The 23,863-nt window shown below is 46.2% G+C and overlaps 1 protein-coding gene across 3 annotated transcripts in view; it reads right to left on the bottom strand.

Moving 5' to 3' along the window:
• Positions 1 to 22,385, bottom strand: part of LOC111145420 (SUFU negative regulator of hedgehog signaling) — a 114,351-nt gene extending 91,966 nt beyond the window's left edge. For all 3 annotated transcript variants that reach the window (XM_022500296.1, XM_022500297.1, XM_022500295.1), the window contains exons 1-2: positions 22,152 to 22,385; positions 17,588 to 17,722 (exon numbers count right to left, since the gene is read on the bottom strand). In XM_022500296.1, coding sequence (XP_022356004.1) covers positions 17,588 to 17,722; positions 22,152 to 22,333 — 317 coding nt within the window. In that variant the 5' untranslated portion in view covers positions 22,334 to 22,385. The remainder of the gene's footprint in view (positions 1 to 17,587; positions 17,723 to 22,151) is intronic.
• Positions 22,386 to 23,863: the final 1,478 nt, after the last annotated feature.

Genomic DNA, 23,863 nt, shown 5'->3' with positions numbered 1-23,863 from the left:
ATAATACATTCTATGTAAATTAAAAATTAAAAAAAAAAAAAAAGATTCTCTCCCTCTGCCCCTCCCTCCACTTGCATGCATGTGTGCTTTCTCTCTCCCTCTCTAATAAATAAATAAATCTTTTAAAAAAACATCAGCAAATGATTCTAGGTTCCCAATCTCTGGACTCTGAAGTTTTATCAGCCCATCCTTCAAGAGCTGCCCATGTCTTCCCGCTTTGCCCAACTCCCAATCCTGGATCTAAACATTTGCAGAGGGGCACCTGGATGACTCAGTCGGTTAAGCGTCTGCCTTCACCTCAGGTCATGATCCCAGGATCCTGGGATCGAGCCCCACATTGGGCTCCCTGATCAGTGGGGAGTTTGCTTCTCCCTCCACCCCTGCTCCCCACTTGTGCTCTCTCAAATGGATAAATAAAAATCCTCAAAAATAAATAAATAAACATTTGCAAAGGTGATGTTTTTATTTTTAAACAATTCACATTTACAGATACTTCATTAGCTGTTCTGAAATGGTATTTGGTGACCACACAAATACTATACTAAGTAGAGAAACTTTGTAAAATTCTTTTGAAATAATGTATATATGGTAACATTTTGTCATAGCTAGGATTTTTAAAAAATATTCAGCTACATGATATTAATTTTGTATAATCATAAGAAAAGAAAGGGAGGGTGGAAGAGGGGGAAGGAAGAGGGAGGAAGGAAGGAAGGGAAAATGACACCCACTGGGACTACATCCACACACTGAGCTGGGAGTCTAATGAGGCCACAGCGCAGGGCAGCCCCCTCTGGATTTTAACTCTGAGTACTAGATGCTCTTTCCACTCTACAGCATACAACAAGATTTCACGGAATGCATCTGCCTCACTCAAGTAGATGTTTCCTGAGATCTCTTGCTGGGAGCCAACGATCACATTCCCAAAGCCTTCCTCAAGGTTCAAAACAGTAGCTCCCAGGACTGATTCAGCTAAGAATCCAGCTGAACTCACCTGGCTCCCAACATTTAGGGCATTTAACTCTACCCCAGGTTTTCAGTGAGCAAAGAGCTTCCCCAGCCTAAGTCTAAGAAAAAGACCAGGCGGTCTAAAGGTACAAGCGTCCAGTTATAAGCTCAGTCCAGGGGGATGTAAAGTACAACACAGTGACTCTAGTTAATGCCGCTATATGGGACAGTTTAAAAAAGTGTTTAGGGGCGCCTGAGTGGCTCAGTGGGTTAAGCCTCTGCCTTCGGCTCAGGTCATAATCTCAGGGTCCTGGGATCGAGTCCCACATCGGGCTCTCTGCTCAGCAGGGAGCCTGTTTCCTCCCCTCTCTCTGCCTGCCTCTCTGCCTACTTGTGATCTCCCTCTCTCTGTCAAATAGATAAAAAAATAAAATCTTTAAAAAAAAAAAAAAGTATTGGGGCACCTGGGTGGCTCAGTGGGTTAAGCCTCTGCCTTCGGCTCGGGTCATGGTCCCAGGGTCCTGGGATTGAGCCCCACATCGGGCTCTCTGCTCAGCGGGGAGCCTGCTTCCTCCTCTCTCTCTGCCTGCCTCTCTGCCTACTTGTGATCTCTGTCTGTCAAATAAATAAATAAAATCTTAAAAAAAAAAAAAGTATTTATAAGTAGGTCCCACACCCAGTGTGGAGCTTGAACTCAAAACCCTACAATCAAGAGTTGCATGTTCTACAAACTGAGCCAGCAGATTTAAAGTTGCTAAAGGAGTAAATCCTAAATGATCTCATCTCAGACACACACACACACACACACACAAATACACATTTTTTTCTACTTTTTATATCCATATGAGATGATGGATGTTACCTAAATTTACTATGAAAATCATTTCATAAAATATGTGGTCATTATACTGTACATGTTAAACTTATACAGCTCTTGTATGTCAACTGTATCTCCATAAAACTGGGGAAAAAGGGCACCTGGGTGGCAGAGTCAGTTAAGTGTCTGCCTTCAGCTCAGGTCATGATCCTGGAGTTCTGGGATCAAGCCCCACGTTGGGCTCCCTGCTCAGTAGGGAGTCTGCTTCTCCCTCTGCCCTACACCTCACTTGTGTTCTCTCTCTCTCTCTCTCTCTCTCTCAAATAAATAAGTAAAATCTTAAAAAAAAAAAAAACTGGAAAATTTTTTTGAATAAAATACGATAATTACTTTAAAAAGGAAAAACACCAAGCCAAGAGCAGCAGACCCTTTTTCCACAGTTTGGTGAAAGCTTACAGTTCACAGACCTACCATACCTTCTGCCCTCTACTCCCAACCACCAGCAAAGAACCAAAAGGTCAGTCCCCCAGGCTGATTCTGAGGCAGCCTGGCACTGTATAAAAATTCTAGACCAAAGAAGACCCTGGTGCTTGGGTTTCTTGGCATCATTACAACAGCTCCCACTCTTGGCTATACAAAATCTCTTTAAAAATAAGAAAAGAGAGGGGCGCCTGGGTGGCTCAGGGGGTTAAGCCTTTGCCTTCAGCTCAGGTCATGATCTCAGGGTCCTGGAATTGAGCTTCACATCGGGCTCTCTGCTCAGCAGGGAGCCTGCTTCCCCCTCTCTCTCTGCCTGCCTCTCTGCCTACTTGTGATCTCTCTGTCAAATAAATAAATAAAATCTTTAAAAAAAAAAAAGAAAAAGAAAAGAAAAGAGAGGGGTACCTGTTTGGCTCAGTCAGTAGAGCAACTGGCTCTTAATTTCCAGGTCCTGAGTTTGAGCCCCACATTAGGTATAAAGATTGCTTAAATAAATAAACTTTAAAAATAATAATAAGTGCGTGCTTAGGTGGCTCAGTCAGTTAAGCATCTGCCTTTGGCTCGGGTTGTGATCCTGGGGTCCTGGGATTGAGTCCTGCATCAGGCTCCCTGCTCCATGGGGAGCCTGCTTCTCCCTCTGTCACTCTCTATCTATCTCCTTTGAATAAATAAATAAAATCTTTTAAAAAGAAGAAGAGGAAGAGAAGGAGAAGGAGAAGAAAAGACAGGCAGGCCCACAGTAGCAAGATCACATTCTGATTTGGGAAGCAAGGTGCCCTCTGCATGTAGGTGTACAGCTTGGGGCTTCTTACAGACCCAAGGGCCAGAGCATTCTGCCCAAGGGCCTTTTGTCCACCCACTATCCTCCTGGACACTGGGAATCCAGCTGCCCCAGAAGATCAAGATATCTAAAGAGGATAATGGGAAGAAACAAATCTTTCTAGCATCTCAGTTCCCCAAGGGCAAGGATTGTACTTTTTGTGTGTTCTGTACATGGGTACATCATGTCACAGATGAGCAAATGCTAAACGGTAATCATATTCCCACTGCCATCCAAAGAGATAATAAGGCTGAGACATTCAACAACAAGCAAGATAAGACAGCATTAAAAAAGCAATGAGCCTTTCTCTCCGTCACTATCAAAGTCAGACTCAAATATCTTAATGGCATTTCCTTTGAGCCACTTTTGCTGCTGTTTCCTTTTTAGGGAAACAAAACACATCACTCAGCTTGGTTCCCATGCCTTCATACTGGTGCTAAGGTCCCACACTACTGGAAAAGTTTCCTAAAACCACACTCTTGCCTCCCCCCATCACATCATCCCTTGGCTTCCCTCATGAGTCAACAGATAATCTGTTGAATGTCACATTCTTTTTATTGCCTTCAAACTCTCCTGCCTCATCTTGCTCCACTGTCCTCCTCTCTTCTAAGTGCCACACACACTGGCCTTCTTTCTGTTCCTTGAATACCTCAAGGTCCCTCCTGCCTCAGGGCCTTTGCTCTAGCTGTTTTCACTGCCTACAATTCTCACATGATTGAGTGGCCAGAGCACTGTACATACAACTCCAGTGAACACAAACTGCACAGAATAACATGGATGGTGTCCCTGGAGCTGTATAATGTGACAGCCGTGGCTGCCATTTTGTCACTGAATTCAAATGTTACCTCTTCAAGGAAACCGTCATTGGTTCCTCCTAAATGTACTCTCTCCATCCCCCTCAACTCCTACTCTTACCCAGGTATTCCCCAGCACACCACCCCTGCTTTATTTTCAACACAGCACCCGCACTATCTAAAACTATAAATACTTTTACATGTTTCTCCTGTAAAAATGTTAAGATCCATGAGAGCAAAAACTTTGCCTTCTTGCTCCCATGGTACTCCCAGCACGTAGCAGAGCACCAAATATTTAGATAATGGGCACTAAATAGTTATGGAAATCAGTTAAGGGGTTATCATGTACCAAGCACTGTGCCAGGTGCTAGAGGTACTCCACCACCCTGATAAAGCGAAGTTCAGACATTTTTACCAAAACTGCACACCGCCTCCCAAAAGGAAGGCTCTGAGTCCTATGAAAACGCAGTGCACTTGGTTTCTCCCCTCTTAAGCGAGTAAGGGTCCAGACGGAAGGACTCCCCTTGAAAGAGCTAAATGCTCGGACTTGGTGCTGGACAGAGAAAATTCTTCACTACTGGTGTGAGAATGCTTTCTCACCTGCCAGAGAAAGCCCAAAGTAAGGGCTATCAGTGGGAAGCCCCTGGATGGTGCTGAGCAGAGGGGGCACAAGCGTGAGATGCTGTGGTTGACTGCCCCTGGCCACAGAGCTAGCACAGAACTAAGGGATCCATGTCAGCAGTGTTCCTGTAAAGAAAGCTCCAATCCCAAAGGCTCCCTGTGCTGCCACTGCCTTCACCCTGGGCCTTTCCTCTGCACAAAACCCTGGCCATGGGAATGAAAAATTGCGAGACTGGCTCCAGAAGGGCAGGAATCCAGCATGTCTGCAACCCGATATATTGGAAAAGCTAGAGTAGGAAGGAGAAGGGGTTAGGGCAAGCCTCAGTGTTGTCGTCTGTCACCACTAAGAGGAGATAGCCACTACCCTTTCTCCTCTAACCAACCAAGCTATTCAGAGTCAAAATCCATCACCAGCAGAAAGTGCAGCCAGCCAGCTTGACCCCCTGGGATGGGATGGAGAGTCTAGGCCAGGCCCCATTCTCTAGTAGTTACCCCTCCCCTCAGGCCTGGCTTCTGAGCTCCTGCCCTCGTGTTGAAAGGCATGAGATCGGGGGCGCCTGGGTGGCTCAGTGGGTTAAGCCTCTGCCTTCGGCTCAGGTCACAATCCCAGCAGGGAGCCTGCTTCCTCCTCTCTCTCTGCCTGCCTCTCTGCCTACTTGTGATCTCTGTCAAATAAATAAATAAAATCTTAAAAAAAAAAAAAAAAAAAAGAAAGGCATGAGATCAGAGTAAGGGAGACTGGTGGACAGAGGCAGGGCTTCAAGTGCCCGCAGGCATCACATGGAAGTCAGCACTGGAAACACAAAAGCATTTCCTTGATTGGTCTTCTTGTGGCAAAGCCGGTTCTATGACTAGAACTCAAGAAGCCTGAATAACATGGAAGGGAGCCGGAAGGAAAGGGATCTTTGAAAGCCACTATCTTTTACTAACACACTCATAAAGGTCCTGGAGTCCAGTGGAACACGTCCCTCTGAGAAGCTACTATGAACCCATATTTTCCCTAACAAATGGGCAACTCATCTAGCCCCAAGCATAGGCCTGGCCATGTTTCTGAGCATCAGGACTCCTACTTGAAGAAAACCATCCACCAGGCTTCAAGGCATGGACTGTAGAAAAAAAGACAAGGAGGTTACCTGTCATCACTTAAGATTCCAAGGCTGTATATGGCCCATCTGCCCCTTAATGTTTTCCAGTTCAAGGACTCTTCAGCCAAAAAGACTGGAGGCTCCATGAAGAGCACACCAAGAGTATGCTGCTCATTAATATACCCCTCATGCCCAGAACCGCCCCAGCAATGACTATCTCTGTAGTAAATGAATGGCTGGCCTCCAAACAGGCCCATGATTAATGCTGGATGGGAACCAAGTGTACCCACCCATCACCCAGGAGACCCAGTGCTATTATTAAATTATTTGATTCCTATATATGGCAGAAAGCCTCAAAAGCCCCAAATGGTAGCCTATGTACTTCAGGAAATCACCTGAAAAGGATCTCATCTATCCCTTGGCACCCGTGCTTATACTTGTGAAACTTCTGTGTACACTGGGTACGAGAAGCCTAGGGCACTCTTTAAGGCGAGTCTCAGTCTTCTGTAACCACACAGCCAAGAAAGGGAGAAATAAGGAGGCTCGTGGAGTTTATTCCCAGGTGACAATGACCACCAAATCTAACCACTGATCACCTTTCTAACAGGAAAACAGAGGTGCATGGGCAGCACAGTTGGGTAAGTGTCCAACTCTTAGTTTTGGCTCAGGTCATAAACTCAGGGTCATGAGATCCAGTCCCGCATCAGCCTCTGCATTCAGCGTGGAATCTGCTTAGAGACTTTCTCTCCTTCTACCTCTGCCCCTCCCCACCCAAATGAATAAATATTTTTATAAACACACACACACACACACACACATACTTATATACACGGGAAAACAACAGCAGGAACAACACCCCCTCAGGACAACCACCATGCGTGGTGATTTGTACTTAAGACCCTGAGGTATTAACTGAGAGGTGGGTGGCCAGCGCCCTGCACAGCACATTTACTACCTAAACTGCCCTTCATTCTTATGAGAAGTCAAGCAGCAAAGGATAAATAAATAAATAAATAAAAAGATGTAGTTGGGGCATGCAGGTGTCTCAGTTGGTTAGGTGGCTGACTTGATTTTGGCTCAGGTCATGATCTCAGGGTCCTGCGATAGAGCCCTGCATCAGGCTCTGCACTCAGCAGTGAGTCTGCTTGAGGATTCTCTCTCTCCCTCTGCCCCACCAACTCACATTCTCTTTCTCTCTAAAATGAATAAATAAATCTTTTTAAGAAAATTACAAGGAAAAAAATGTGTAGGGGCACCTGAGTGGCTCAGTTGGTTAAACGACTGCCTTTGGCTCAAGACATGGTCCCAAGGTCCTGGGATCAAGCCCCATGTCAAGCTCTCTACTCAGCAGGGAGCCTGCTTCTCCCTCTCCCTCTGCCTGCTGCTCCCCCTGCTTGTGCTGTCAAATAAATTAATAAAATCTTAAAAGAAAAGAAAAGATGTAATTAATGCAAACTGGCAATGGGTAGGAACCATCTTCCCCAGCAAATATGCTGTTTTCATAATTTGGAAACCCTACCAGCCCTGGGCCAACTGAATTTAGGAAAAAAGCACTAGCCAGGCAGAAAGCTTTGGAGATGTTAATTCCAAAACTTTCTGCGTGAAGACAGATATAAGATCACAAACAAAAGGTGACAGGATTAGGAATAATTTTTTTACTCCCTTCTCTAATTTTCAACATTTGCGTAAAGTGGTTCAACTGTATTTATAAGTAAGAAAAGCAAATCTATTTTTTTTTTTAAAGATTTTATTTAGGGTGCCTGGGTGGCTCAGTGGGTTAAGCCTCTGCCTTCAGCTCAGGTCATGATCTTAAAAAAAAAAAAAAGATTTTATTTATTTATTTGACAGACAGAGATTACAAGTAGGCAGAGAGGCACTCAGAGAGAGGAGGAAGCAGGCTCCCTGCCGAGCAGAGAGCCCGATGCGGGGCTCGATCCCAGGACCTTGGGATCATGACCTGAGCCGAAGGCAGAGGCTTTAACCCACTGAGCCACCCAGACACCCCAGAAAAGCAAATTTATAACTAAAAAGTAACAACACTGATGGATGGAACAAGAAAAGGAGAGGCCAGGAAAGTTTTGGATTTTGGAAAGTCTTCTCAATGCAGGTTCAATTAAGACAGAGAGTTTGAGGTCCAGCTGGGATCTCAAGGAACCTGGTGTACTCATTTTTCGTCTAAAGCAATGTGAAACTCACCAGGGTCTGAAGAGGACAAGTTTGCACACAAGTCTTTCTATTGTCTGTACGGGAAAGCACAATCAATCCTGAACCTTGGGATTAAGACTATAGGTCCCAGTACCAGCTACAGACTTTATAGACAACAACATCACTGGGGAAAACATATAGAACTCATGAGACAGCCCCAGTTAAAACCAACAAAGGAATTCAGATGTGGACCCAATAAGAGTCAGGGGAACTGACTCACTTAATTGCCTGAGAAGTGACCAAAAGGCAAACATGCCAAAAATATAATCAGCCCCATAATTATGTCTGAACCCATAATGAGAAAAAAGGTATGTGTGGTTGGAGGTGAAGTGGGAAGTGGGATGAGGTTAGGAACAAAAACCAAGATGTGTCACCAAAGAAGAGATAGAGGTGGAGATAAGCATATGAAAAGATGCTCAACATCATATGGCATCAGGGGACTGCAAATTAATAAAACAATGAGATACCATGCCACCCCTATTAGAATGGCTAAAATCCAAAAACTGACAATACCAAATGCTGGTGAGGACATAGAATAAGAGGAACTCCTATTAACTGCTGGGAATGCAAAATGGTACAGCCACTTTGGAAAACGGTTTGGCTATTTCTTACAAAATTAAACATTCTCTTACCATATGATCCAGCAACTTTATCCAAATGAGTTGAAACTTATGTCCACACAAAAACCTGCCTATGAATGTCTATGGAAGCTTTATCCCAAACTGCCGAACACTGGAAATAAGATGTCCTTCAATTATAAATGAATAAACAGTAGTATATACTCACAATGGAGTATTACTCAGTGATAAAAGGAACTGAGCAAACCACAAAAAGACATGGAGGAACCTTAAATGCATAGTGCTCAGTGAAAGAAGTCAGTATGAAAAGGCTAGGTATTGTATGATTCCAACTGCATGACATTTTGGAAAAGGCAATACAGTAAGACAATCAGTGGATGCACGGGGCTTGGCGGGGAGGGAGGGAGGGATCAATACGCAAAGAACAGCACATTTTTAGGGCAGTGAAAGTATTCTGCATGATACCGTAATGGTATTTTAGGACATGTATTTGTCAAAACTCATAAAACTATATAGCACAAAGAGAAAACTGTAGACATCGATTAGTAATAATGTATCAGCATTGGTTCATCAATTGTAACAAATACAGCACACTAATGCAAGATGTTAGTTACATGGGAAACTATAACAAAGTAAAGTATATATGGGAACTCTGTACTATGTGTTACAATTTTCTTTTTTTTTCATTTTTAAGATCTTATTTATTTATTTGACAGACAGACACAGCTAGAGAGGGAACACAAGCAGAGGGAGTGAGAGAGGGAGAAGCAGGCTCCCCATGGTGCAGGGAGCCCAGTGCGGGGCTGGATCCCAGGACACTGGGATCGTGACCTGAGCCAAAGGCAGATGCTTAATGACTGAGCCATCCAGGCACCCCAGGAATTAAAATGTTTTTTAAAAAGTGGTATGACAGAGGCCATGGGTGCTTAGTCTATTATGTGTCTGCCTTGGGCTCAGGTCATGATCTCTGGGTCCTGGGATCCAGCACTACCTCGTCAGGCTCCCTGCTCAGTAGGGGGTCTGCTTCTCCCTCTCCCTCTGCATGCCACTTCCCCTGCTTGTGCTTGTGCGCTCTCTCTCTCTCTCTCTCTCTCTCAAATAAAATCCTAAAAAAAAGTGATATGACAATGAACATTAATATGAAGACAGAAGAAAAAATGCCATGGACAAGATATCTTCTATCAAAACAAATATCCCTCTCAGATTAGCACTGTACACACCTCAGTTAGATGGTGTGGGTCCTTGGAAATGCCCCTCATTTCTGCACCCCCCTCCCCTAGAGAGAATGAGCAGAAGCCCCACACATCCTGGTCAGGGCGTACTCTGGGCTGCTGGCATTTTGGGCACATCCCTGACTGCTGAAGAAGCACCACCATGGGACCGTGACACCCAAGCCAGGAGCATCACCTCTGTGCCTTTGAGAGATGCAGGATTTCCTGACAACTTCTAAACATGACTATAGTAAGGCAGCAGAAGCCCTGACTGCAGAGATGAAACAGGATCCTGTCACCGACCCTCCTGCCATTACCCAGCAAGACTCTTCCTTCTCTACAAAGTTGCTTCAATGTCCAGCTCCACATTTCTCCTACCAAGCACGTCCTGCTTAGCTATTCACACTCCATTAAGCCAAGATACTTTTGAACTTGGGTGCATGATTTGTAACAGAGGCCTCAGGCCAGCCTGCCCCCACCCCCTGCCCCCGGCCCCCTTCCGTGTGGGTAGAGGAAGGGAGGGGTGGGCACTTCTGGAGCCAAACTGCCTGCATTTACAGCCCAGCTCGGGCATTCACCAGCTGGATGGGTAAGTTCCTTAACATCTCTGTGCCTCAGTTTCCTCACAAAAAAGATATCAATACTTATCCCACAAAGCTGCCGTGAGAATGAGATGAGTTTATTTAAAGCACTTAGAACAGTGCCTTGCACACAGTGGAAGCTATAAGAGCTTACAATTATTACCTATTTTGAATTTCTCGAAGTGCTGTAGATCACAGGGTGAGGGGAGGCGGCCTCAAAGCCACAGAACTCGGGCAAAGCCAAAAACATCCTCCCAGCCCCAAACCCCATTGACTTCTTCTTTCCCAGGGTCTCTGCCATCTTTTACCAAGCAGATGTTGGGTGTTTCAAGGACAGAAGTTAGATATAACTTCTCATGGTCCCCCACCTCCACCTGAACACGTCATCTTCCCAAATGTTCTGTACCAGGCACTCAACAGAGCTTTGCCGGAGGGGCGTGCTCTGCAGCCCCAGGCTCTGTGTGAGAGAGCTCCGCAGGCAGGGAGGGCAGAGATCTCTGCAAAGGCACATCCTGGAGTGAGGAGACCATTCCTGTGGGGCTCAGGTCAGAGAAGCAAGGTCACTGCACACGCACCCTAGGACCCAACATCAGAACTACACTACTGAAACAGGAAACAAGGCTCAGTGGGATACCTCAGAGGCAGGATGGAAGAATGAATTGAGGAGCCAAAGGCCAAAGTCAAGTCAGGAGCGCTGAGTCAGAAATCTGGGCAAGGGAAATGCTAGCAAACTGAGACCCACACACAGCAGGCATGAAGACCAGCATTCAAAAAGGAAAAAGCCTTCAGGTGTGGAAGATGGAAACCCAGAAGGGCAGTCTGAACAGGGAAGATTCCTGGGACTGAGAGATCCAATCATGTCAAACCCATAAAGGCTTCCAAGTCTTTGCCTCTGTGGAAAAAGAATGAATCTCCCAGGGCTGACCAGCCCAGTGATCGTCAGTCATTCCCCATAATTAGACTGCTTGAACTTTTTAAAGTGGGCGGTGGGGGGGCCTGGGTGGCTCAGTGGGTTAAGAGTCTGCCTTCAGCTCAGGTCATGATCTCAGGGTCCTGGGATCGAGTCCCGCATCGGGTTTGCTGCTCAGCGCAGAGCCTGATTCTCCCTCTCCCTCTGCTTGTGTGCACCCTTTCTCTCTGTCAAATACATAAATAAAATCTTAAAAAATAATAATAATAAAGCGAGTTTGACTGGGTTATCTCAAGGAATCTCTTCCCAACTGTCTCCTTACTGCTGAGGGATTCTCTTGAATTGGAAAATCTGGATTCCTTACCCCATGAAGAAAGAGATAATCCACGTTGCAAATGAAATGCTTTTCAAAGGATGAAGCCACATACCCACACAGATCTGCTGGGAGCCCCACAGTGCCTTAGGTCTTCCTGTGGTTACAAAAGAAATGGAATTCTCAACATTTCACAACTCAAGAGATCTGGGGCCTGAAATCCAGCCCAAAGTGGTGCTTTCAGCTTCAAGAAGAGCTCTAGCCCACACGTGCACCCGAATGTTTATAGCAGCAATGTCCACAATAGCCAAACTATGGAAAGAACCTAGATGTCCATCAACAGATGAATGGATAAAGAAGATGTGGTATATATACACAATGGAATACTATGCAGCCATCAAAAGAAATGAAATCTTGCCATTTGAGATGACGTGGATGGAACTAGAGGGTATTATGCTTAGCGAAATAAGTCAATCAGAGAAAGACAACTATCATTTGATCTCCCTGATATGAGGAAGTGGAGATGCAACATGGGGGGTTTGGGGGGTAGGAAAAGAATAAATGAAACAAGATGGGATCGGGAGGGAGACAAACTATAAGAGACTCTTAATGTCACAAAACAAACTGAGGCTGGCGGGCGGGGGGGCAGGGAGAGGGTGGTGGGTTTATGGACATTGGGGAGGGTATGAGATATGGTGAGTGCTGTGAAGTGTGTAAACCTGGCGATTCACAGACCTGTACCCCTGGAGCTAATAATACATAATACATTTATAAAAAAATTTAAAAATTAAAAAAAAATAAATAAAAATAAAATTTAAAAAAAAGAAGAGCTCTAGCCCTGCTGCTGGCCATTACTCCCTGGGCAAGGGCCAAGGCCACCCCACTCTTTCTAGGTAGCCCAGGGATCCTCCTCTGAGCAGAGAACACCACCATTTCACACAGTCTTCTCAAAACTCAACACCTCGGAGATGAACTGCTGAGGGACCAGAGCTTCAGGGAGGCCTGCCCAGAGCCTCTTCCTCAGCCTGCAGAGCACTTCCTCAGCCTGCTGTGCCAGCCACGGGGAGGGTCGGGCTGCCATCTGCGAGTGGTTCACACAGGGATTCTGGTTGTCAGCTTCACCAGAGCTCTGGGAAGAAAGCAAAGGCCCAACCAGAGAAGGGACCATGTTCCCAGGACAGGTATGGTAAGGCAAAGGCAGGATGTCCACTGGAAACCACAGAGGATGAAACGAAACATTAAGAAGTTCCTGCAAACCCAGCTTTGAGAAGGGAAAATTAGCATTTCCCAACTGCAGGGGACCAAGGCCACACAAAACAACATGTGGAAAAGTTAATCTGTATCCAGTGTTTTAATAAATAACTCATTCCGTACAGAGCCCAACTCAGAGGAACCTGAAGGGAAAAGGAGGTTCTCTACCAACCCAGTGGAGACAGCCACAGAAAGCCAGTCAGTGGCAGTTCCAGCCCCAAGGGGGCAAGAACAACTCCAAATTCCACACGCCTACCCGCCGAGAAGCCCAGCACTTGTGGGGCAGAGCCCCGATGGACCATGGGCGGCAGACGTGAGGCACAGGCTCTTCCCTGGGGAGCTGCCAGCCTGTAGGCCAGCGGCACACAAAGGCTGTCTTTGGAACCAGTCGACGTGTCCAGAAGATGACCTACCCAGTGGAATCCCACCAGGGAAGTCTGCCTGAGATCACAAACACACTCTGCACCTGGGTCCAGGGAGAGCTGCTGGCAGTACCAGGGGCAGCCAGAAATCCTCACAGAGAGCAGGGCTGAAGCCACCCCTTCCACAGCCCTGCAGATCTCCACATTCCAGGCCACAGCTGCTGGCCACAAAGGGAACGGCTGGAGCCGGAGGCTTCCGACAGGCGCTTGGCAGCTGAAGATCATCTTTCTCACTCGTCCCAAGTCCAGGGCAAGAGCAACAGGACAATCTCCGCCACTGAAGTCAGCAAGGGGAGCCTTAGGGTTCCTAGAAAAGTACTCCATTCTCCCCTGTGGCTAGCCGGAGCTGGAACTTGGTCCATCTCTCCAACTTCAGAAAGAGCCTCTTAAGAGCCTTTTAATCCAAACAAGCACTCTCTTGTTCGGTTTCCTTTGATGACCGTGAATAGGGAAAGAACCTGGATGGAACTGGCCATTCCAGGGCTCAGGCAACCAGCCTGCTCTTCACTTCCTTCAGGGCTTCCAGGCTGGGGTGTCCCTGCCTACTCCCACAGTAAGCCTGCTAGGGGACCCCTAGACTTCGGCTTGACCCTATCCTCGACAAGCTGTGAGAAGGACAGATCTTAAAGGGAGGAGGCATACAATAAATGCTGGTGACTGATCAAAATGGAAAGGCAGTACAGCACAGTGGTTCAGAATACAGGCTGTGGGATCACTGGACCTGGCCTCTGGTTCACCACCTATGCAGTAAGTTCGTTAGCCTACGTTTCTGTATCTATAAGCAAGACAATAATAAGAATTCATTGTGTCACAGAATTACTATGGGGATAGCATAAAAGGATACCTTTATGAAAAGAATTTAGCACTAACCTGGAATATAGTAAAAAATAAAAAAGAAGTTTGCCTATATAATTATGCTAAAGACAAACAACGTCCATACAGTCATTTCTCCCCAGTCACGAAAGCGAGGGTAGGACAGTGGGGACGCTGGGACACCCTGCCACTCTCATCAGCTTGCTGCCCTGCCTTCAGCAGGCTACTGTACCGTCCTCCATTTATAATTAAGGGACATGAACTAGATCAGTGTTTCCTATTTGTCTGTGACAATAACAGTACTGAATCATACTTTTTATTTTTATTTTACTTATTTATTTATTTGAGAGAGAGAGTGTGTGCACTGGAGCACGAGTGGGTGATGGCGGAGGGATATAAGCTGAGCCCACTGAGCGCAAAGCCTGATACCAGGCTCCATCTCAATGACCCTGAGATCATGACCTAAGCCAAAACCAAGAGTCAGACACTTAAGTGCTGTGCCACCCAGGTGCCCTGACAGAGAGAATCCTAAGCAGCCTCCATGCCCACAGTGGAGGGGAATGCAGGGCTCTAACTATGACCTTGAGATCATGACCTAAGCCAAAAACAAGAGTCAGACACTTAGTTAACTGAGCCACCCAAGTGCCCTTGAATCTTAGTTTAAAAAAAAAAAAGAAAAAAAGAAAGCGTTCCCTTTATAATTTGTTTTCAATTGTTCTAAACATGTCTAGGGTCAGATTCAATTTGGTGTTAGTGCATCAACACCTCTCTCATACTTGTTAATCTGTTGAACAAAGAGAAAGCTGGCCTCAGATTTAGAATCTTTTGTGACAGGGATGCCTGGGTGACTCAGTCATTGAGTGTCTGCCTTTGGCTCAGGTCCTGATCCCAGGGTCCTGGAATCAAGCCCCGAGTCAGGCTCCCTGCTCAGCGGAGAGTCTGCTTCTCCCTCTCCCTCTGCTGGTCCCCCTGCTTGTACTCTCTCTCTCTCTGTCAAATAAATAAGTAAAATCTTTTTAAAATAAACAAACTGGATGGTAGGGACGCTCGGGTGGTTCAGCTGGTTAAGCATCTGCCTTTGGCTCAGTTCATGATCCCAGGGTCCTGGAGATCAAATCCCACATGAGGCTCCTTGCTCAGCAGGGAGCCTGCTTCTCCCTCCGCCTGCCACACCCCTGCTTGCACGCACTCTCTCTCTGACAAATAAATAAAATCTTTTAAAATAAATAAACTGGATGGTAGAACACTCACCTTTTTGACCTCAGCTTCAAGTAGGAACTAATTAAATAAGAATTTTTAAATCCATTTCAAAGAGGCCTTGCCACATGAAATGTTTGGAAAAGCAAACTTTTCTTCAAGAAACTTACCAGGATTGAGAAGAGACCAATCACACCAGCACAAGGCCAATTACAAACGTACTTTTGACTTCTGCAACATATACCAGAACTGGGTAAACATCCAAGAACACTCCTTCCGTGTCCTTTTTGTGTCAGAACATAATACCAGAAAACACTAGGTTCCAGTGGTGAGGTACAGCCCAACTTGAGGTCTCACTATTGTCATAAATGACATATGAATATCACAGTGCTTTATCATACAGAAATGACACACATATAATGGGGCACTTTCAAACGTGGAAAAACAGTAAGGAAGGCTCTCTTTAAAATTCAGAGGTTGCCCCCTCTGAAATATGGGGCTTTCTCAATTACGTTCTTCATGTCACTTTGGGCTTTGGACCCATCACTGATAAGCAGGTATACTGCAAGAATCTTTAAGCCACATAGGAAATGGTATTCTTCTGACTGGAATAAATCTGTCAACAAAAAGGTACAGGCCAACTGCACTACACACCCTCTGCAGGTTCTTATTAAAAATATACATTAAAGTCCAGCATAGTGCCTTTACTGCCCACATCTGTTTGCTATTCTATCTCCATTATTAATACTGTAATGCAGGGTCCCCATTCAGGCAAGATTAATTCACTGTTCCCAAAGCCTTCTGCTGACATTGCAATGGATCTGTCTGGAAGGCTATAAAGGCAGGCCCAGGCATTGCTCTTGACATGTGATCAGTAAGGAGATGAGGCCTGGGCCCCCAGCTTAATGAGAGAGAAGAGGAAGTTAGGTTGGACCTGTGATCAGAGAGGTAGAACACTCTAGTGGTTAAAAACTCAGACTTTGGACTCAAGACAGTTCAACTGAATCCTAGTTCTTTTCCTTTATGCAATTAATTTACCCCTCAAGTGATTCGATTTTCTCATCTATAAAATAAAGATAACAAAAGAACCTGGTAAGATTGTAAAGTATCTGATGTGATCATACGGAAGATACTAAGAACTAAAACAAAGCAAAAAAACAAAAATAAATACACACACACACACACACACACACACACACACACACACACACACAAAACCCCTGATGATTATCATCATCCCAGAATCAACCTCTTAAGCTGAAGCAGGACAGGAAGAGCCCCTTAGTCTTTCAAACTACACATGCTAAGTAGTCATCACCAAGATACCAAAAAGATAGTGTAAGAGGCAAAAAAGATACGACAAAAGCTAAAAGCAGGAGAGGATATGATAACAGAAATACAATCAGCTCTTGATTAACCATGCTGGTGAGAGGGAAGGAAGACAACATATAAATTGAAGAAAAGAACCCCTCTCACAAAAGAGTATAAATGAAACAAAATATTTGTGTGCTTTTTTAAATTACAGATAGTAACTTACTCGAGGACATGATATCATTGTTTAAGTAGACAGTCATTAAGAACATGAACTCTAGAGCCAGAATGCCTGCATTAGAATGCTGGCTCTACTACCTCCAAGCTGTGTGACCTTAAACAAGTTATAGACTCTCTTTGTAGCTCAGTTTCCTCATCTGTAAAATGGGACAAATATGAGTATCTACCAGTATTATACGGTTGTGGTGAAAATAAAATTAGTTTATACATGCAAAGTGACTAGGAGACCACTTGGTTCATAATCAATGTTATAACATAATAAATGTTAGCTTTCATTATTATTAGTGTTGCTGTTATGGTTTTAGCTGACTTAATACTAAGTTGATGTTTAACTTAATATTAAAATTTATTTAAATTCAGTGGTTACGGGAGTACATAGGGGAGGCAGGATTTGGAAGTATACAGGGCAGAAAATGGGAGAGAGACTAGAATAAAAAAGGTACTATGTATAGGCTGAGCACAGACAACTGCAGGTTACAAGGAAGTAAGTAAGATCAACAGAGGGAGAGAGATGGATATATTCATGATAGAGCAAGAGGAGTAAAATGTTAAATGCAGAATCTAGGTAGTAGGTATTTGTGTGTTGGCTATAAAATTATTTCAACTATGCTTTATGTTTAAATTTTTTCACTACAAGCTAGAGGAGGAAAAAAAACAAGTAGACTTAGAGGCATGGATTCAAATTCTGGATCATAGCTATGCTGCCTGTCCTCCGAGATCAAACACCAGAGCAGTTTGGAAAAACCTGCTGGTTTTGGAACACTTGCTCATCATCAACACTGTCCTGCACCAGATGAACAGAGTTCGGGTGCTGACCTGGATCACTCTGGCACAAGCAGATACAAGCAGAGGGCAGAAACCCAGAGGTTCAACCTGAGCAGTGCCAACCACACAGAATTATGACATTATCACCTCTACTCAGGAAAAACCCAGAAATAAGGCTCAAGGCTAAGGAAGAGACAGGTGGAGGGTGGGCAAGTGCCCTATACTCACTCGTGGACTCTGCTGTCACCATAGAGATCACTCAGGCCAAAGCTGATGTAGTGCCAGTGTTCAGGGATATTGGCAGAAGGGCTCCCCACGTTCCTGTACATGCTAACATAGTCCAGGGGGTCTGGGCCACCCAACCTGCAAAAGACAAAACACAGTGGAGTCAGTGTGAGCCTGAAAGCAGACAATGTGAAGCTAAGAGGTCATGCCTTACCAATCTAAAGACCCCATCCTAGAGGAACGTGGGATGACTAAAAGGAAGCCACACCTCCAGGATAAGACCAAGGGATGGACAACTAGAAGTTACCCAATTCCAGAAGCAGAAGAGGTTCCCTTCAATCACCCACATGTAGGACCTCTTTTAGAAATAAACAGACTAGGTGGTTACCCCTTTTACTTCCTCCAATTTCAAATTACCAATCCCAAACGGATTGACAGGGATTACCTCTCTTCCATGGAGCCTGTAATCATGCCAAGCTTCAAGGCGAGAGGTGCATTAGTCAATCAACTGGCTTCGGTTGAAAGACCATCCTGGGCATCCCCAATGGGCATTGTTCCTGGAAGCAGAGGCTCAGCTCCACTCCTGCCTCTTAGACAGCTAATTCCTGAAAGACTATATTGTGCCCTATGTTAATTACAGTTTGCTCTAAACAAATCCAATGCCTCCAGACCCCAGCCTATACCCCACAGACCAAAACTGGTCTTTTCTCATGCAAGTGACAAAGGCCACACTTAGGCTAGCTCAGCCCTGCACAGAGAACTGCAGCAGGCCAGACTGAACCTTGGGAGTGCCTGCATCCAGGAGATGATCCCAGGAGACTGTCGCTGCAAAGGTAGAGCTGGAATATTAAATGATTTGGGGCCTCTGAGGAGCACATTAAACATCCCCCATAATTCCAACCGAGAAGCAGCTGAGGAAGAGAGTCAGTCATTAGCTCACTCTAAGGATTTAATTCCATAAGGGTTTCCTTTAGTAAAGCAATTAGAGCTCTTAAAAAAAAAAAAAAGAAGAAGAAGAAAAAAGCTCCTGCTTTTCTTCAGAATGGATAGGGAAACTTGGTAGACTTGAGAAACAGCCTAAATGGAAACCATCAGTGGAAGGAAGTCTGCATTTAGCTCACAAACACTGTGCATTTGAGCTGCCTCGGATATCTGACTGTCCCACAGACTGCAAAAACTTTGCCTGCCCCTGGGACACTGACGGACTGCACTTTGCAATTGGGATGTATGCTGAAGGAACACTAATAACCAAATAAAAGACATGTTACATGTGATCCCAGCAAGAGTGCCAGTATCATGCAATTTAAGTACTATCTAAAACCAGTAGGTCTGGTTTCATCCTCTTTTGCCAGGGTATTACCTGCCTTTACAGAAATCCTTATTCTCTACTAGTGCTAAGCACTAAGTGCTAAATGCTAAGTTATTTATAGAACTCTTAAAAAGTTGCTACAGAGGGCTCCTGGGTGGCTCAGTGGGTTAAAGCCTCTGCTTTCGGCTCAGGTCATGATCCCAGGGTCCTGGGATCGAGACCCACAGAGGGCTCTCCGCTCAGCAGGGAGCCTGCTTCCTCCTCTCTCTGACTGCTTCTCTGCCTACTTGTAATCTCTGTCTGTCAAATAAATAAATAAAATCTTTAAAAAAAAAAAAAAGTTGCTACAGATAGCTAAGAATCTCAACTGAGTGGATTAGGAAAAGGGACAAATCCCCATGTCTTTCCTTAACTCTGATTTGGCCAAATCATTTGAATACTTCCACAACCAGCTCAATATAGAAAAGTTTGCTGGGGGAAGAAGGAAACAAAAGGGTAGCTATCCCTGGAACAACCACAAGATAGCTGCAGAACCCCATAACACATGGGAGTGACTACAGGTTCCATGTCTGCTCTGGTTTCCTGCTCCAAATTCCCAACCTTGATGTGCTCGCTTCGGCAGCACATATACAAATTCCCAACCTTGCCCCTCCTTCAACCTAGGTCCATCCAGCAAAAAAATGGCAAAACTGTATCCATGGTTCCATGCTCCATCTGCCATACCCCTGCAGCCCTCTCTCAGGATATACTGCACCAAGGAGTGCTGCTTTACCTTAAAACTACAACTGTAAGGAATAATCAAGAGTCAGGCAAAATTAGCCTTGTCCCTAAGCACAGTGTTGTTCTACTTACTCAGAAACCTGATGGGGAAACAGATGAGTATATAGAAAATAATCATATTTTGCAATTGGAAAAAGATGTTATCCAAGGACCCAGAGCACCCCTTGATGCTCTTCCTTGAACCTACTTCTTTGAACACCTAACCTCACTCCACATGCCAGTTGCAGGTGTGCAGGAACTCCAGGGTGCAAGCTCTGCCTCCATGTTTCTGCTCCCTGCTCACTAAAGTCTCAGCTTTTAGCCAGGATGTCCCTGCTGGCCGGGTCCACTGGCCAAAGAGCCAATCTTCTGTCACAAGAAAATGAATCTCAAGGGACCCTGGGCCACAGCCAGACCTGGGTAGCCTTAGTCAAATTTCGAACAAGGCCTTGTGGGAAGCCAAATGTGAGCTCTGTCAATGAACTGATTTCAGAATCTTAATTATGCAAACCCTTCCAAATCTTACAAAGAACCAGCTGCTCAGCTGCTCCTTCTCATATTTTTCTGCATCTACACAGCATTTCTAATTTCACAAAGTGCTCTTTATTAGTCATTACATGTTGGCCCATCTCTAAAGGTAAGTTCTGCCTGTTTAACAAGCTTGCAGCAGGGAAGAAGAAAAAAAAAAAAGATGCCCAAATCAGTCTTAGTCCTTTGCATGTGCTTTAATATCGCCACACACAACTCTATCCTTCATGGCCAGTTGAGTGACAGAAAAACTGTTGCCCAAGCCTGTGTAGTGATTTCTCCGCACACTCACAAGGGGCCTGAACAAATGGCATTGCAGAAACTGGTCCTCTGTTCTCATGACACAATCCAATACAGCTCATCACAATACATATTTAAATATAGAGGTGCAATGAGAATGGGTCATTAAATTATCAAGAGCTGCTTTTCATGCAGAAGCTCTCTTCAAATACTCCTCTCAACCAGAGAACAATTTGCCTGCTGAAGAGAACTATACTGATGGTCACATCTCTTCCTGGCTATCAGACATGGCCTTCCCATAGGAGGAGGCTGGTCCCCAGGCCCTCCATGATGTCAGTCTCTTCACATCCTCCCAGTGACCCAGGGAGCGAGCCTCAACCCTAGACAGTCTAGTTTCTGCCATCTCAGGAGGAAGTTAAGAGGTTACCTTGGAGAAGATTCAGTCCTAAATGGAGAGGTAACCAGCAAAGACAGTCACTCTATCAACTTCCCCCTTTGGGTCTACCTGCCCCTTTGGCCACATCCCATGCTGCTTCCTGAACAGTCTTTCAGAGCTTAGTGAAGGGGATCATCTAATACAGTGCCTACACGAATGCCGTTCTGAACAAATTCAACCAACTCCTCAATTTGATCCAGAAAGACAGGCTCTTTGTCAGAGTCCCTCGAACACCTGTTTTGCCCAGAGGCTGTAGAGAGAGACACCCTGCAAACAGGAATGGAAAACAAAAAAGGACCATTCCTACCCCAAGGGCAGCCCTTCTGTAAACAGGTCTGATCCTTAACAGAGCCGCTTGAGGGTTACTGTCGGAGTCCCTGAGAGACTGTTGCCTAAATCCTGAAGCTTGTGGTCAGGGAGCTCCTCTTAACATGTTGCTTACTTCTTCACTCTGTAGCAAAGTCCCAGGTCTTCATTATTTACTGTGGTCCCCTTCAATCCTTAGCCAAAACATGGCTCTCCCTGCCCCTGCCTCTGTTCTAGCCAATGTCCTAAAGCAAAGCAGCTGCAAAGCCAGAGGAAACTCTGCTTGGAGAAAGAGAACTGTGCCGAGTAAGCAGAAAGTTTATCTATCAAGAAAAGTTGCTCCGTGAAACTTCAAACGCAAAAGCACTGCACCGATATGACTGACGTCTGAGCTCATAGGGAAGGTATCAAAAGGAGACTTCCTTCTCCTCTCTTCACAGGCACAACTCTCGCAACTTGCTCCCCTCCTAACCTACTGGAAAGCGGGGGTCCCCAAATCCACCCCTACCCTGTGCAGTCTCGAGCCCTCTGAGCTCCGCCAGCCGCACTCCTCCAAAGCGCTCTCATACGCTCCCCAGGCCCCGCCTCGCCTCCCCCATCCCACTTCAGCCGCCCCCCGCCCCCGGCTTCCCCTCGCCCACTAATGACCCCCTACAGGCGCCCCCTCCTTTCACCACGTTTACAGTTCCCCCCCTCCTATCGCACTCCCCCGCTCCTACACACACCCCCAATTCACTCTATTCTCCTAATCCCAGTTAACCCTTCATCTTCCCTCCCTCGTTAACCCTTCGCTACCCACAGGCTCCGTTAACCCCTTTGTCCCCATTCCCAACTTCAGCCTTAACTCCTTCCCTCGCAGAAGGACGCCCTCCTTCTCAGTGCTTTAACCATTCTTCTCCACCTCCCCCTCCTCCGCAAATGACTTCGCCCCCGGGGTTCTAACACTTCCCAGCCCGCCACTGTCCGTCTCCCCGCGGCCCAGGGCATACCAGTACTTGACGATAGCGGTAACCTGGAGCGGGTTCGGCTGGTCAGGGTAAAGGCGACGGCACTCTCCGTAGATGGCGTGCAGTCCCGGGGGGAAGAGCGAGGCGAAGGCCGGGGGCGCACTAGGGCCAGGGGCCGGGGGCGCGGCGGGGCCGGGGGCGCCGCTAGGCCGCAGCTCCGCCATCCCGGCGCGTAGGGCGCTGGGGGGACCGGGGAGGGTGGACGAGGGGGAGAGCACTGACGCGCCAGCAGGCGGACTCCGTGGGTGCGACTCCCCGAGGCGATGGGGGCTGCAGCGAGGTCTAAGCTCCGCGCCTGCGCACGGCGCACTATCTGCCCAGGCCGTCGCCGCCGCAGAGACAGCCAGAGGCTGCCTCGGGGGCCGCGGGGCGCTCAAGGGGGCGGGGCGTCGGCGCGCCCTATCCCGGTATCCATTGGATAGTATCTGTGCCAGTCACAGGTAGGGAAGGCGTGACTTGACAATAGGTCCCGCCTCCCTCTACTGGTGTTGGGGGTGTCCCAAGGCTCTTGGTCTCCCCCTAGTGTTAGGAGGAACCCACGTTTAAATAGAGATGTTGAGCCTTCTAAGGTGCTAGGGTCCCAGGAAAGCAGTGGGAAGTTCGACAAAGGGCTTGTCACTGTTCTGCTGACGCGCTGGTAAGAAGAATTTAAGCATAAATCTGACAATAATGGATTGGTTCATTCATCCATTAGTGTGATTTTAGTTTCAAAAGATTATAAATCTGGAGATGCCTGGGTGGCTCAGAGGGTTAAGCCTCTGCCTTCGGCTCAGGTCATGGTCCCCGAGTCCTGGGATCCAGCCCCACACTCAACTCTCTGCTTGGCGGGGAGCTTGCTTCTCCCTCTCTCTTTACCTGCCTCTCTGCCTACTTGTGGTCTCTCTCTCTCTCTGTGCCAAATAAATAAATAAATAAAATCTTTTTAAAAAATTATAAATCTGAATGTTTCTTACCGTCATTGAATGTCCATTTACCATATTCACTGCCACTAACACCGCCAAATTCAGGGGTCGTAGGTTGAAATACTTATTTTGGAGTCTTGTTAAAAAGTAGTAAATGTGAAGTCAACTAGGACTAATTTAAAAGACTTGGTGATTTTTTTTATTTCTATTTTTTAAAAAGATTTTGTTTATTTTAGAGAAAGCATGCACGAGTGGGGGGGGGAGGGGGAGGGTAGAGGGAGAGGGAAAAGCAGACTCCCTGCTACTCTATCCCAGGACCCTGTGATCATGACTAGGGCCCAAGGCAGACATTTAACCTACTGAGCCACTCAGGCACCCCAAGACTTAGTGTTTTTTTTTAAGATTTTATTTATTTATTTGACCGAGAAAGTGAGAGAGCACAAGCAGAGGGAGCAGCAGAATGCAAAGGAGAAGCAGGCTCCCCACTGAGCAGGGAGCCCTATGTGGGGCTGGATGCAAGGACCCTGGGATCCTGACCTGAGCCAAAGGAGGACACCTTTTTTTTTTTTTTTTTTTAAGATTTATTTATTTATTTATTTTTTTGACAGACAGAGATCACAAGTAGGCAGACAGGCAGGCAGAGAGAGAGGAGGAAGCAGGCTCCCTGGCGAGCAGAGATCCCCAATGTGGGGCTCAATCCCAGGACCCTGGGATCATGACCCAAGCAGAAGGCAGAGGCTTTAACCCACTGAGCCACCCAGGCGCCCCTAAAGAAGGACGCTTAATCATCTG

This window comes from Enhydra lutris, unplaced genomic scaffold, assembly GCF_002288905.1.
Source record: "Enhydra lutris kenyoni isolate GAN:26980312 unplaced genomic scaffold, ASM228890v2 scaffoldscaffold12, whole genome shotgun sequence".
NCBI lineage: Eukaryota > Metazoa > Chordata > Mammalia > Carnivora > Mustelidae > Enhydra > Enhydra lutris.
The sequence above is the reverse complement of the archived record's forward strand: the minus strand, read 5'-3'. Positions and strand labels throughout refer to the sequence as shown.